Genomic DNA, 16,455 nt, shown 5'->3' on the forward strand with positions numbered 1-16,455 from the left:
TGCCTTACAATTTCTCAAATGAGACGTATGTGGTTATGTCGCTCTAACTGCTGTGTATGTTGTTGGCGAAACTTACGGTGTAATAACTATGACTACCAAGAGCTCTTATATCATTTCTTAGTCTTTGGTGGCTACCACTTCCTGTAACAGTTCAAACTTATTTTTTGGCCTTTAAGTGTTGCTTACCATCATTTTGTGATACTTTTTAAGTTGTAAGTTACCTTTTTATTATTATTATTGTTCACTTGTTAGTTTAAAATGTCGAGCACTCATCATGTTGTTAGCGTCCTCCTTCATCAAAGCCATTGCAGGGCAAACATTCACATTGGTGACTGACCGTGTGGTGGCCATTTTAGAAGCTCCTTTGAATGTAGTTTACAAGTTTTTCTTGAGTAATAATAAAATGAAAAATTTCAGGTCTTGCTATTGACTTTGACTTTTTTACTGTCTCGTATACGAAGTACAGTGCAACCTCGGTTTGCGAGCATAATTCGTTCCAGAAATGTGCTCGTAGTCCAAAGCACTCGTATATCAAAGTGAATTTCCCCATAAGAAATAATGAAAACTCAGATGATTTGTTCCACAACCCAAAACTATTCATATAAAAATGATTAATACAAAATATAAAGTAAAAATACATAAAACAAATTAACTTGCACTTTACCTTTGAAAAGAACCATGGCTGGTGTGAGTGAGTTTCTAAACTCTTGTGGGATTCCACCCAATGGGACGACACGCGGAAGAGCGTCCCAAAGCAATCGCAGTCTCCCAGCACTGTAGCAGTTCGCCGTAAAAGTGAATCCAAAAAGATCGCGGACATGCTATAAGCGCCTGCCGTCGATGGGTGATACAAGGAACATTATAAATGCGCAGGGCCCTGCCTGACTGCTGTGTCTGTTTCAAGCTGAATAAAGCTGGTGTTGCTAAAGTACTGAAACTCAGCTTTGTGCTTTAGTGTGCAAGACGGGGACTCGCACGTCACAGCACACACACGCACACACACACACACAAGAGCGTGCGCGTGCACACAAACATACACACATACACACACACACTCTCGTGCGAGCAAGCACACACATACACAAATAAGCGCGCGCGTACACACAGTCACAATGCTAATGCTGTAGTAAACAGTATACGCTCATACGGATGTTTACTATGAGTGAGGCATGCCGACTCAGACAGAGAATAGGAGACAATTACCCACAATCCCGCAGTGAGAGACAGAAAAGAACCATCAGCTTAGTTGTGATCACATGACGCTCAGCAGACAAAGAGTATACATACTACTCATTGGGATTAATAAAGTATCTATCTATCTATCTATCTATCTACTCGTACTGCAAGACCTCGCTCGTTTATCAAGTCAGAATTTATTAAAAATTTTTGCTCATCTTGCAAAACACTCGTAAACCAAGTTACTCGCAAACCGAGGTTCCACTGTATAGAGAAAGTATTGTAATCGTCCAAAAATTTGATGTCGAGATTTTGATGAATCTCGATGTTTTAGATCTCCCTGAGTCTGAAAATACCATTTTTGCAATTGTGTCTGTGTGTGTGTGTGTGTGTGTAAACACGATAACTTGAGTGCGTTTTCACTTAGGTCAACCAAATTTTGCATACAAGCATTAGGTATAAAACGTAAATTTCTGTCAAATACTGAGCTATTTCTACTAACTTTTTATTCATGCAGCTGCAGAGTCCGATTTATTCAACTTTACTTTTAGAATAGTTGTTCAATATATTATTAATTTAATTTGATTTGTTGTTGATGGATATTTAATGTACATAATATAAAAATATAATCACTGTCTTGCAGTTTACTTCTCAAATATCCACCCCCATATCTGAGTATACGAGAAAGTCGAGGGGAGAGCACTCCTAATTTTTTTATCTGCACTCATGATTTGATTACTTTAACGCAATTTGTTTAATGACGCTAGCCTGAATGCATCTGTAAGGCATTTTTGTATAATCAATGCTACTCCCATTAAAATAATATTGCAAAGGTTTCATTTTTATGACAGATCTTCACATGCACAAGACACAAGACCTTTTTTCATAGTAAAGGCTTGTTAACTGCAATGTTTTATCTTTGGGGATTCTTATATTACAGTTCTTATCAGGTACTGTATTTTTGTGCTCCACCAACTCTTCTTTCTTAAAAATGTGATATAATATAATGACTTTGCTTTTCAGATAACTGTAAAAAGCTGGCCATGGTGTTTGACAATGTGGTTGGCATTGTGGAAATCATTAACTCCAGAGACATTCAGATCCAGGTAACTTTCCCATTCACTCAGATCATATGTTTCTCTTTTCCTGGTGGCAAACAGATTTCCTTTTCATTAGAGCAGCAGCGTGGTGAGGAATTGAGAAGGCAGGCCAGGGAGACAATCATAATTTTTCAACTGGAGAAAAACAGCTCAAAGAATCAAAGACGTGTCCAGTCTAACTGACAAAAGTCCTTACAATGCCAGTTGGATTTGCTCTGCTCTAATCTGGGAGGGTTATTTGTTTTTAAGTATTTTAAAACATAGCATTTTTTAAATATTTTATTGAATTTATTAAAAACATATAACATTCCATACAATCAAGTCAAAACTTAAAAAAACTAAATTCAAGTCAACCCCCACCCATGAGAAAGAGAGGAAGGCCAAGAGCCAAAGTAAAACTATTGAGAGTAGCAAAGAGAGAAATGAGTCCCCACCCCAATATAAATGCTTATTCTAAAATGTTATTGATTAGGCCCTGCCAGGTTTTAAAAAGTTTTATACAGATCCTCTAAGTGAGAATTTGATTTTTTCCAATTTTAGATAATATATAACATCAGTTACCCACTGACTTAACAGAGGAGAGTTAGGATTGTTCCAGTTGAGCGAGATAAGCCTACGTGTCAATAGTGAAGTAAAGGCCATTACAGTTTGTTTGTCCTTCTCCACTTTAAGCCCCTCTGTGAGCCCACCAAACACAGCAGTTAATGGGTTAGGAGCATTTACATGTTGCATAAAAAGCATATTAAATGAAGAATTCATGTTGAAACATCATTCCTCTACAACATTTTCAAATACAAGACTAAACACACGACGGGGTGTTAGTGCAAAAGCAAAGGGGGCTTTCTTTTTATCGCATTCTGTAACAAACTGTACTGACCACAGCGTGACTAAATTTTTCTTTATTTTCATTTTCAATAAAGATTAGCCTTTGTTATGGGAGTACTGTATACCAGATATATCAAAGACAACAGATTATCAGTTTAAAAGACTGAAGGCGATGTACCTTCTTTCCTGCTCCCCAGCCCGAACGTTACTGGAACTTCTTCAGAACTCAAAAGTGTAATGTAGTAAGAATGCAGTTCCTTGTTGAAATGTGAACATTTACTTTGAGCAAATCTTTGGAAACATTCCCCTTATGATTTCTAATAAACAAAAATTACACTTTATTCCAAATTGAACAACATTCTATACAGGGTTTCTTGAATGTGTGCTTGTATTTTTTTTTTTTATATAGGTGATCGGTAAAGTGCCAACCATTTCCATCAATAAAACTGAAGGATGTCACCTGTACCTCAGTGAAGAGTCCCTAAACTGTGAGATTGTGAGCGCCAAGTCTTCAGAAATGAACATTCTGATCCCAAAAGATGGGGATTATGTAAGTTTCATTCTTAATTGATTTTTTAAAGGCAAAAAATGAAAATGTTAATATTAATGTGGCCCATGACTATATAAAGTAGAAGTGGGAAAGATCATCAGAGAGACTTCTCTAATGAGGCCATTTGTAAAAATGAGTTACATGTTAAACTACGTAGAAGCATTTAATTCTTAAACAGTATTTACATTGTGCACCATTCAAGTACAGAGTTAACAGATATAGTCAGTAGTTTATTATTGAATGCTGTTGTTTCTGAACACAAAGGATTTTAGATAGATAGATAGATAGATAGATAGATAGATAGATAGATAGATAGATAGATAGATAGATAGATAGATAGATAGATAGATAGATAGATAGATAGATAGAGTGCATCCGGAAAGTATTCCCAGCGCATCACTTTTTCCACATTTTGTTATGTTACAGCCTTATTCCAAAATGGATTAAATTCATTTTTTTCCTCAGAATTCTACACACAACACCCCATAATGACAACGTGAAAAAAGTTTACTTGAGGTTTTTGCAAATTTATTAAAAATAAAAAAATTGAGAAAGCACATGTACATAAGTATTCACAGCCTTTGCCATGAAGCTCAAAATTGAGCTCAGGTGCATCCTGTTTCCCCTGATCATCCTTGAGATGTTTCTGCAGCTTCATTGGAGTCCACCTGTGGTAAATTCAGTTGACTGGATATGATTTGGAAAGGCACACACCTGTCTATATGAGGTCCCACAGTTGACACTTCATTTCAGAGCACAAACCAAGCATGAAGTCAAAGGAGTTGTCTGTAGACCTCCAAGACAGGATTGTCTCGAGGCACAAATCTGGGGAAGGTTACAGAAAAATTTCTGCTGCTTTGAAGGTCTCAATGAGCACAGTGGCCTCCATCATCCATAAGTGGAAGAAGTTCGAAACCACCAGAACTCTTCCTAGAGCTGGCCGGCCATCTAAACTGAGCGATCGGGGGAGAAGGGCCTTAGTCAGGGAGATGACCAAGAACCCGATGGTCACACTGTCAGAGCTCCAGAGGTCCTCTGTGGAGAGAGGAGAACCTTCCAGAAGGACAACCATCTCTGCAGCAATCCACCAATCAGGCCTGTATGGTAGAGTGGCCAGACGGAAGCCACTCCTTAGTAAAAGGCACATGGCAGCCCACCCGGTGTTTGCCAAGAGGCACCTGAAGGACTCTCAGACCATGAGAAAGAAAATTCTCTGGTCTGATGAGACAAATATTGAACTCTTTGGTGTGAATGCCAGGCATCATGTTTGGAGGAAACCTGGCACCATCCCTACAGTGAAGCATGGTGGTGGCAGCATCATGCTGTGGGGATGTTTATCAGTGGCAGGGACTGGGAGTCTAGTCAGGATAAAGGGAAAGATGACTGCAGCAATGTACAGAGACATCCTGGATGTAAACCTGCTCCAGGGCGCTCTTGACCTCAGACTGGGGCAACGGTTCATCTTTCAGCAGGACAACGACCCTAAGCACACAGCCAAGATATCAAAGGAGTGGCTTCAGGACAACTCTGTGAATGTCCTTGAGTGGCCCAGCCAGAGCCCAGACTTGAATCCGATTGAACATCTCTGGAGAGATCTTAAAATGGCTGTGCACCGACGCTTCCCATCCAACCTGATGGAGCTTGAGAGGTGCTGAAAAGAGGAATGGGCGAAACTGGCCAAGGATAGGTGTGCCAAGCTTGTGGCATCATATTCAAAAAGACTTGAGGCTGGAATTGCTGCCAAAGGTGCATCGACAAAGTATTGAGCAAAGGCTGTGAATACTTATGGACATGGGATTTCTCAGTTTTTTTATTTTTAATAAATTTGCAAAAACCTCAAGTAAACTTTTTTTCACGTTGTCATTATGGGGTGTTGTGTGCAGAATTCTGAGGAAAAAAATGAATTTAATCCATTTTGGAATAAGGCTGTAACATAACAAAATGTGGAAAAAGTGATGCGCTGTGAATACTTTCTGGATGCACTGTAGATAGATAGATGGAGACAAGCCCGGACACCATCAGACAGACACCGCATCTTTATAAAACACACGTTTATTTTCTTTTCCATCATACACAGTCCCACACAGCACTCTGTGCTCCCAGCACTAATCACCGCTATCACAGGCCTTTCTCTCACTGTCCGTGGGCCGCCTTTCCTCTCTCCACGGGAGCTTAGTCCTGCTCCCACTCCAGACTCCAGCTCCCTGATTGGAGGAAGGCGGCCCCTTTTATTCTCACCTGGATGAGCTCCAGGTGCTCTGCCTGATGACACTTCCTGGTGTGGCGGAAGTGTCAGGAGAGCACCCGGAAGCACTCCGGGTGTCTCTGGAAGGATTGTTGTCCATGTTCCCGGGTGTGGCGGAAGTAGACGTTTCCTAGGCTCTCTGAGGCTCAGGGCGCCCCCTAGCGATGACCAGAGGCCCCAATGGGCTTGAGCCTCCTTGCTCCTCACCTCGTGGCCCGGAGGACGAATGCGCCACCTTTCGGTCCTTCTAGCCTCCTGCAACAATAGATAGATAGATAGAGAAAGACACTGTACAGGTGCATCTCAATAAATTAGAATATCATTGAAAACGTTGCCTATTGTACAGATTCTTTACACACAGAGTGATATATTTCAAGCGTTTATTTGGCTAAAGATAACAGAGCACTCCCACTAAGTCATTATGGAGGCATATTTCTGTTGGTATTAAGGAGTCCCAGTAGCATTTCTTGACGCACTTCTGCCTAATTTGTTGGCTAAGAGGACTCAATACTAGTGTGCCACTCAGGATGTTCAGCTTTGTTCATAATGGCACTCAGTTTTGTGTTCCTGAATGTAATGCTTTGATTTGTAATCTTGTACTGTTAACAAAGTTTTGGAAGGTTTAGAAGAAAAGAGAAATGAAGATCGAATTGTATAGAAAGAACAGTTTGCTTTAGAGATAGTGGGGAACTAAAAATTACAATCAATAAGAACTGAAATACACTCCAAATAAACTCACAAAGTGGGAAACGATGGAAAGTACAGCAAACCACAAATGTAACCCGGCAATGCACACTCGGTGCGTATCACACAAAGGCAGCAAGTCAGCTGAACCAAACTCGGCTTCAGATGTGGGTTTTTACTTTGTTCGCTCAAGAATTTGTTTTCAGGTTTATTATCAGTTGTATATTCACCCGGGAAAGGGTTGCAGTATTATAATATTATTATTAATAGTAAAGTAGGACACAGACAACGATAAAGAACTGGGGCACCTCCTTGGTGACTCTGTATAATTGAAAGGCTTCAAGCAAAGATAAACATGCAACAATTGCGGAGACGTCTTCACAGATCTGACTCAAGGTGGACGATTTTCTCGGTTATGCGTTCAAGTGGCAGGAAGGGGAGGGTCCAGGACACGGAATTGACGTCAAAGATGGAGTGGCTGTCAGTCTTTCGTTCTGCAGAGGGAGGATAAGAGAAGGCGTTGGTATTCAGTGCCAACCCCTGGTCCGGTGGGAAATTACCATCACCAAAACACACACGTGACATATTATTATTTTTATTAGTATTAGATGTTTGTGATTTGTATTTGTTTACTTCTTTCACACATCCATTCCTTTTAGTGTTTATCATCACTTTGTTTGTAATTTGTTGTTTCTTTTCATTCATATCCCTTTACCCTGAAAGCCATAGTCCGACGATCGTGTTTTACTTTAACGTATTAAAGCAACTCATGTCTTAAAGGAGGCAGCTTTACTAATACTCTTTATTCTTCTCTTCCAACAGAAGGAATTCCCTGTTCCTGAGCAGTACAAGACTGTATGGGATGGTTCCAGACTAGTCACAGAACCAACGGAGATTGCCGGCTAATATCATTTGAATACTCGCGTTGGCAATCTCCCAGCCTTTTAGCGACTTCATACAGGGTTTAAAAATACCGGTTCAGGAGTACTGTGTTATTGTGAAGATTGCAAGCCTGGTTGCAAAATCAATGTTTTCGCATTTCATTGCATTTTTACAGTGAGCTTCTGGTTTGTTGCATTTTTACTTTTTACAGGATATCCCGATGTATGGGATTTTTTAATTTTTTTTTTTTTAATTATTACGGTATTTTTGTTTAAAGGAAATGCAGCCTTATGACAGCAACAGTACAGTCGGCAAAGGGACACACAAGCTGTACCAGATCTTGTTCTTGTTGGAACCAAATGTGTAAAAGTATATCGACTCTTGATTGGTGAATGGGTAATGAATGTCCTCAGGTTTAATGGCTCCAGGTTAGACCACCTTTATAGAAGACAAGCTGGATGGGATATTTGAAGAAAATGTATCCCGTTACTAGATAAGGACAGTTCGTTAAGCTCTTTCTTTGGGTTAAATCCATTGATCTTTAACCTGGTGCCAGTTTTGTGGAAAATGTGATCAGATTACAATCTCGATGAACTGGTAGGAAAGGCTGGTTGTGTAGCAGAATGCAAGTGCACATCAACAAACGGTGATGAGCAATAAAGTAGTTCTCTGTTTTATACTGTGTTGTACCATATGGAAGCAAATGGCTCCGTAGAGAAATGACCGCTTTAGGCGTAAATTCATTTTTCATTACTCACTGTAGGCTCGTTTTAATATCCAGTCACGCTCCTATCGCTGTCCCCACTTTTCACAGCGTTGGCCGCTTTGTTAACGACCCGCAATCCGGCAATCATATTTGATTGAGACATGCCATTATTTTGAGCAAAGCCATACCAGATCGTTCGAATGAATGACACAGGTTATGGTTAATGTGCAGTAAAATCACATTTTCAGTATTGGAGGAGAGATCTTCAGTTTTGCTCAGAAGAATTTGAAGTTTGTCTACTAGTAGGTTTGAAAAGAAGTTAAGCACAGGGAGCCTAGTGGTCCACCCGAACAGTCTCCAGATTTTGGGTCCGGTTCCGTCATCATTAAAGCAAAGCCTCCTAGAAAAGCACACCTACAGAAGAGCAATTCAAAAATAACAACATCGACAATTGAAGAGACTGCCAGTTATAGGGAAAAAGAAATCTTTTTGAAGCCCACAACCCACAAAAAAAGCTGGGCAAACTTCAGGTTTAGTAATGGAGCTCCACAGATGCGCTCACTGGCCATACTTGTTCTGACAAAAAGGTGCCAAGCTCCTACATTTCATTGATAGGATCGAAGCAGAAATGCAGACAGTTCTGCTTCAAATAGGCTTTGACTTCTTAAATCTTGTTGCCGGGGTTTGAGTCAAGGAAGGCACTTTGGCTAAACTTCTGTTTCCTTCAGCTCAGAAGCTTGCAATCTGCCAGAAATGAATAGTCGGTCAAGCTAATGCCCTGAAACACATGGCTAGGTGGGACGTAAGTGTTTGACGGCTCTTTAGAGTCAAGACCGGAGTTGGGCAACTTGTTTTGTAGTCTTATGTCAGGTGAGGAGAATGAGAAGTGAAATAGATGTATAGAGTTATTGCTGTCATGTGTGTAGAGGACAGTGAAATTCTTATTTGCATGTGCTAATCAACATGCATCACGTCAGCCACTCTGCAGCACCATGATGAGTGAGGAGAACAACCGTGCCTCAAAACCTCCGCGTTCCTTACCTGAAAACTTACAGAACATATTGATTATTACCAGCCAGACAGAATAAGGAAATGTAAATTATACATATTACGAGGTACTTCTCTTGCACTTTGAGGACCATTTTCCCACAGAAGGAAATATGTTTTCAGGAACCCATGAGCTCCTGTACGCTGTAGGCCCTGGGCCACTTACGTGCGTTGCTGTCCCACCATGCAACAGGAACTGTAACCTTTATGCTAAAGATTTGCAGTGACGAGTGCTGCAGTGCGAAGTGAAGCGCAATAGGGAGTTGACGGGGGAAACCTCCCACCTTAGTGCTTCATAGAGATCACGACTTCACGGGGTTGTTTATGCTTCACTGGGGTGCATTGGGTGGCACACCAGGGAGGCAACTATGAAGAGTGGTGTGGTGCTCCACTTTCACAGATTACTCTCCAAAGTCCAAACTATTAACAGATTTGTAAGATAGAGACAGTGTTTGAGGTCAACCAATCAGCACAATTCCTTGCCCAAACCCCGCCCACGATAGTTCCAAGTTGAATAGGAGCTAAAAAAAGTAGCAGGAACTACAACCGGCCCGAGTTCCTGTGCTGGGAATGCTACAAAAGCTCCTGAGATTCTAAAAAGTCCTCAAAGAAAATCCAGCAGTGGGAAATCCCTAATTAGACAAACACCATCTTATTCTGCAATGCAGTTTTATTCAACAATGTGAAATTAATTTCTCCTTGTATGTTACATATAAATGACAGAATTATTGCTGGATAATAATGTATTACCGTAGATACTCGCGTATTAGTCGATCTCGCAGATAAGTCGAGTGTATTTTTAAGCCAAAAATTATGAAATTTGTTATGACCCGCGTATAAGTCGAGGGTAAAACTTGACAGCTATCAAATTCTTTGAATTTCATAATTATACCCAATGTACCTGGGCCCAGACTTTCAACATTTTAATCTTTGAAGAATTTTAGAAAGCCAAAATTAAAACTCCAAAAACATTTTTTTTTATTCACTTAAAGTTAGAATATTTCAAATAAATTCATATTCAAGTCCCTCGCATATAATAAGGTGGCCCTAAGTGTCTTCTTCAAATCCTTCAAAGTCCGATTCTTCATCATCAGAATGTCCGAATGAAACGTGAAGTCTTCTTCCGTGACGTCATCAGCATAAACATCGTCCTCTTCGCTGTCGCCATCTGTTGAATCATCTGCTGCTGATTCTTTGTCTTCATAGATGGCATCATCTTCTGAAGTTAAGAAGTTTAACTTAATATATTGATCTATTTTACTAATAAACTGCAATTAAATATACGTAGGCTAATAATGCAGAGCATGTGGGGTCTTCGAGCTTCTTCCAATGAATTGCGGTTCCAATGTTTCAATGCAAATTTAATAAAGAGCTGCAAAAACGTTGCACCAAATGAATGTTGAGTGTATGTTTCCGGTTACCGCCATCGCGTGTGTTGCCTTGGTTCTTTTGATTCCAAATCTGGTTGCACGTGGCAGCTAATGGTATGTTTGTTATCCAAAACCTGCAAAAGCTAATGCTCAAATTCAAGTATTTCACAGTTTAAAGAATTATTTAATGAAATTAGAAAAAAACTAGCTAATTAGCAATAGTATTGCTGGCTTATAATTATTTCAAAGACCATGGGAAATGGCAGATGACCGGTGACTTAACACCGTGAAGCATTGAGTGTACAATGTCATTACCCAAATTCTATGGACAATTGTGTTGCCCCGTGGATAAGTCGACCCTGTTTTTTTGAATGAATTTTAAGACATAAATTTTTCGACTTATACGCGAGTATAAACGGTAATAACCCCTTGCGAAAATTAAAAAATGATGCTTTAATGACCACAGAGAGTCACCACCTTGATTTTACGTCTCATTGGAAGGATATCACCATTTTTACAGCACAGGGTCCCCGTCACTGCACTGGGGCATTGATATCCACATTCAGACTACTGGGTATGTGCCCCCTGTTGGCCTCACCAACACTTCTTCCAGTAGCAACCCAAGCTTTTCCTGATTGGACTCGATGAATCTCATCATAAAGAACGTCAATTCAAACACCCACCTTGAGCCAAACAAAGTGACCAGTTTCAAAAATAACCGACCTATCCTTCTCTAGGGGAGAAAAACAGAAAACATTGTAGCGGTCCGGTGCCGCTAAGATTCACACCGTGAAGATGACGGTGATTTATTTATTTTTGTGGAAGAGATCCCAGGGATGGTCCCAGCTCTGGCCCGGCTCACACATCCTCACAAACAAAGTCAAAATAATGCGCATGGGAATCAAACAACAATTAAAGAATACAGTAACCCCTCCTCGATCGCGGGGGTTGCGTTCCAGACCCCCCGCGAAAGGTGAAAATCTGCGAAGTAGAAGCCATATGTTTATATGGTTATTTTTATATTGTCATGCTTGGGTCACAGATTTGCACAGAAACACAGGAGGTTGTAGAGAGACAGGAACGTTATTCAAATACTGCAAACAAACATTTGTCTCTTTTTCAAAAGTTTAAACTGTGCTCCATGACAAGACAGAGATGACAGTTCCGTCTCACAATTAAAAGAATGCAAACATATCTTCCTCTTCAAAGGAGTGCGCGTCAGGAGCAGAGTCTGTCAGAAAGAGAGAAAGAGAAAAGCAAACAAATCAATAGGGCTGTTTGGGCTTTTAAGTATGCGAAGCACCGCCGGACAACGCAGCTGCTAGGAAGGGAGCAATGTTAAGGTAGCCTTTCAGCATTTATTTAGAGGAGCATCCGTATCGTCTAGTGGTGCAAACAGCCCCCCCTGCTCACACCCCCTTCCGTCAGGAGCACAGAATGTCAGAGAGAGTGAGAGAGAGAGACAGAGAAAAACAAACAATTAAAAATCAATACGCGCCGTTCGAGCTTTTAAGTATGCGAAGCACCATGCAGGAAGCATATCGCTTGACAAAACAGCCATATTTAAGCCCAGCAAGGAAGAGAGCAGTGTGAAGGTAATCTTTCAGCGTTTTTTGAGGAGCGGCCGTATCTTCAAGGGGTGCGAACAGCCCCCGTGCTCACAATATATTTGAGGAGTTTTATTTAATAGGTAATACGCGCTCTGGTTGGGTAGCTTCTCAGCCATCTGCCAATAGTGTCCCTTGTATGAAATCAACTGGGCAAACCAACTGAGGAAGCATGTACCAGAAATTAAAAGACCCATTGTCCGCAGAAATCCGCGAACCAGCAAAAAATCCGCGATATATATTTAAATATGCTTACATATAAAATCCGCGATAGAGTGAAGCCGCGAAAGTTGAAGCGCGATATAGCGAGGGATTACTGTATAATGAAATGGAAACAATACCACTCCTGTACCCCTACGGTGAAATTACATTAAACATATAAACACAAAACAACCCCCCACAGCAAAGTCCATGGAAAACAGCACCGGATGTAATGAATGATGACGATAGTAAGTCCAGTGATCTGTGCATTGTGAGGGAATGAAAAAAACAGTCCTACCGGTAGTCCCTGAAAATGGTGAAGACAGGTGGACGGTTCTTGCTGGAAGGTCATGACCAGTGACGTTCTTAGGCATACGCGAACTACGCATCTGCATAGGCCCCGGCCCGACCCCGACTTACAATTTATTTATTTTTTTGTTGTCGGGCTGTGGGCCTGGGGCCCCTGTCATGCCCTTGGCACGGCAGCCGTCTGTTGCCAGTCCCAGGAAATTCAGTTCAGTGCATCTCTTAGTCTTATTAACAAATGGCAATTTATTATCCAAATTACAATCTTCACCTAAATCCCTAATAATATTGTCACGCCGTCGTAACTTTGCCAAATGCACTATAGCAAACGTTAATTTTAGAGAATTGTTTCGGGTTCATTCAGAGAGATCCCCATAAAATCATGTAGTATCCCTATATTACCAGATCCAGAACAAAATCAATATTTTACCACTCTGCATACACACAAGCGTACATGTAGGCCTACTAATCATCTGAGGCCTTTTCCAGATGTTTTATTAGAACACCTTCCTGAGCTCCCCCAGACCAGATATCCGGGGCCTGCACATTTCTGAACTGCGTAGGGCCCTCAAACTGCTAAGAACGGCCCTGCCATGACCCCCTATTAGTCCTCAGCACACAGGTAGACAGAAGACAATCTGGACCCCAACAACAAAACAATCCAGGACACAACGACTAAATACGGTTAAACAGTAGAAGGCAGCCAGACAGGTACACAAAATACAACACCTGCCAATCCTTTGATGCCACTCCGACCACCTTTGACCCCACCAGCCCCTGCAGGGACTGCTGGGAGATGCGGTTTTAACCAAGTGCCTGAAGACAAGTTAAATTGTAGTCAGCATCCATTCAAACTGGAGAGAGAGAGGTGTTAGGAGCAGGCGCTGATACAGCACATTGCTGCACCCACCACATGACAAACCAACTCAGGAACCCAGTGCAGCCATGTGGCGGGTGACACCTCAGCACCACACTAGTGCAGATGGAAATGGAACCAGTGTGAGGTTTTTTTTATGGTGGCTGGAGTGCCAACCCCCAGGTTTTGATGCAGATTAATGTCATACCCAGGACGGAGCAATTGCAGGTTAGGGGCCCAACGAAGTGGAGTGGCGTTTCCGGGATTTGAACCGGCAAATCCCTAGCCTCAGAGCCACCAATTCTCCGCCATTCAAACTGGGGTATTAAACAAAACTGAAGATGGAATTGTGCGTGAAGGAGAGTATTGGATAGCAGCAGCATTGCGCCAAAGAGTCATTGAAAGGTGAAATATGAAATTTTTGGGAGCAGGCAGTCAGGGAAAAGCTTTGTTACATTTCTACTTGCAATAAAAATATGGCAAACTGAAATTCATGAGACTTTCATAGTCGGCCAGCCGTGGCAGGGTTGCTCTCGACGGATGAGTTGGGGTGCCCCCTGCTGGATGATTTACTCTAATAAACTCCTCCAGTACAAAGAATCAGAGTTTAGATTGTTAACTTCTTTGGAGCTCCTCAAACAGAAATAAACCCCTTTAAAGAATCGGAACTTACAAGAAAAAAATTCACACGTCGTGCTAGCTGTTCGGCTTGCCAGTTTAGAAAAGGGGGTCAGACTGGGAAAGTGGGGATTATTAAGGGGCTGGAAAGTCTCCACCTGTCCACGACTGAAAGTGGAGCAAGTCGGATGCGGATTAATAGAACGCAAATCAAAACGATCATTTCCGTGGCTACGTGTAAAGCCCATCGCATGGCTCCGTCAAATCACTTTTATTCATTTCGGAAAGAAAGACCGCCTGTGCACTTTCATTTCGTTATATAACTTTGAATTGCTCTTAATATTAAATCAGGGTGTCCTGCATTGTCTCCTGCATTCCGGACTAACCCCTTTAACAGGTCGTTGCCCTCATTAGGTCCCAAACTAGATGTGATCCCATTTGAGGGGAATCACGTGGAAAAAATAAATAAATCAAAGTCCCTAAAAAAGCTCATCTCGCGTGGTTTTCTTCCTGAAGTTTTTGCAGCTGGATTGCAGAACGGGAAGCTACTGAATAATTTAAATGGTACAAAATACTGTTTTTACCCACATGGTTCTACTTTTGACACCATTTTTATTTTTAAGTAATTGTTAGAAAATTATTTCATTTTGCACACCATGATGTTCCTTTTTCAATGGTACCTTTTCTTATTTGGCCCTGCAGCTTGGTTAGGGTTACTTGAGGACTGAAATCAATGTATAAGCGCTGCCTTGGACGGGACAGACTGTCCACAGTTCTGTATGAGTGTTCTATGTGTAAGTGTCAAGTTATTCTTACTCCTCTATATCTTCCATCCATCCATCCATTTTCTAAACCGCTTTTTCCATGACATGGTGGCACCTCTGATCGCTGGATGGGACTCCGGTGATGGTGAAATGTGTAACAAGCAATAGTCCCCTTTTGAAAACCTGCCTGAAGAAGGGGCCTGAGTTGCCTCGAAAGCTTGCATATTGTAATCTGTTCAGTTAGCCAATAAATGGGTTATTTTGATGGACTTCTCATTGCATCCATAACAGTTAATACAGTACTAACGACGGTTGCCAGACATCCCTTATATGTACAGGACATGTCCCATATTTGATAATATTGTCTCCTGTCCCGTACTGACCTTTCAGGGACACCCCAATGACCCATATTTAGTTCATTTTCAAATTTCATAATAATAATTTATTGTTGCTACCTTCTTACGGTACTTAGTTGTAACTTTATAAGCAACTAGCTGAAATACCCGGCGTTGCCCAGGAGGAAAATAAAGTTGTTTTTTTTTAATTGTTTGAGAAAAATATAATTTACAACTTTAAAAATAAATGAACAAACAATGAAGAGTCACTAATGTTCTTGTCTTACAGTCTTGTATGTATGTTATCATCTAGTTGACGCTCGGAACCGGCCAACTGTAATTTCAAAAGCAACAGGCGGGCGCGGTGGCGCTCTAACATAAAAAATGCTGCCAGTCACCTCCAGTTCGCCCTCTGGTGGTCGTTCCGAGTGTCAACTGGATGATAACGTGCATACACGACCGCAAGATCACCCCCCCATCCTACCCAGAAGTAGGTGGGTTAGGGCTGATTTCACCCTACAGTATTTTTAGTTGACCAATTAGAAACGTGTACCAAGTTTCATGAAAATCGCTCTAGCCGTTCGGAGGTGATGCTGGAACATACATACATACACACATTGACTTATATATATATACCTGTATATATAGAATATACCTTCTTTTCTCAGATTCTCTTGATGAAAATAACCCAAATGTAACGAGGAAACTCGTGTTTGCTGCTTTGCTGACTGTAACTTGTTCAGTTGCTCTGATTGGCTGAGGACAGCGACACTCTTACCGTGTTCCTCTCCAGCCGCGCTGCTGTGCAGTTCTGGATCAGCATTGACACTTACAGTGACGGTCAACAAAGGGTGCTGTTACTACTCGCCACCGCCCACTTTTTGCCTCTATTAAATAATAATAATATTTATCTGTCGTCTGTATTAAATAAATATTTTCAAATGATTTCACTTTTACAGAATTTTTTTTAGCTTGTATTAAATAATTTTCAAATGATTTTACTTTTGTTTTCCTCATAACCCATTAAAACCCTTGCTTTATGTTTTTAACTTATGTCTCTACTTTTATATAATATATTGGTCTGGGTGTGTAGGGGGCATGTATAAATTTATATATATAGTAATATAGAGAGAGATTTTAAGAGTGTCCCGTATTTCTAATTTTCTAATCTGGCAACCCTAAG

At 41.0% G+C, this 16,455-nt stretch overlaps 1 protein-coding gene and 1 long non-coding RNA gene across 2 annotated transcripts in view; both read left to right on the top strand.

The window, feature by feature from the left end:
* Nucleotides 1–7,640, top strand: part of cap2 (cyclase associated actin cytoskeleton regulatory protein 2) — a 135,070-nt gene extending 127,430 nt beyond the window's left edge. The window contains exons 11-13 of the mRNA XM_028817267.2: nucleotides 2,200–2,282; nucleotides 3,511–3,651; nucleotides 7,403–7,640. Of these exons, the coding sequence (XP_028673100.1) occupies nucleotides 2,200–2,282; nucleotides 3,511–3,651; nucleotides 7,403–7,486 (308 nt within the window). The 3' untranslated portion in view covers nucleotides 7,487–7,640. The remainder of the gene's footprint in view (nucleotides 1–2,199; nucleotides 2,283–3,510; nucleotides 3,652–7,402) is intronic.
* A 3,056-nt stretch (nucleotides 7,641–10,696) lies between these two features.
* Nucleotides 10,697–14,627, top strand: LOC127530066 (uncharacterized). The gene is made up of 2 exons (XR_007936598.1): nucleotides 10,697–11,349; nucleotides 13,496–14,627. It is a non-coding gene; the product is annotated as an uncharacterized LOC127530066 (long non-coding RNA).
* Nucleotides 14,628–16,455: the final 1,828 nt, after the last annotated feature.

Source organism: Erpetoichthys calabaricus, chromosome 13 (genome assembly GCF_900747795.2).
Source record: "Erpetoichthys calabaricus chromosome 13, fErpCal1.3, whole genome shotgun sequence".
Classification (NCBI taxonomy): Eukaryota; Metazoa; Chordata; class Cladistia; order Polypteriformes; family Polypteridae; genus Erpetoichthys; species Erpetoichthys calabaricus.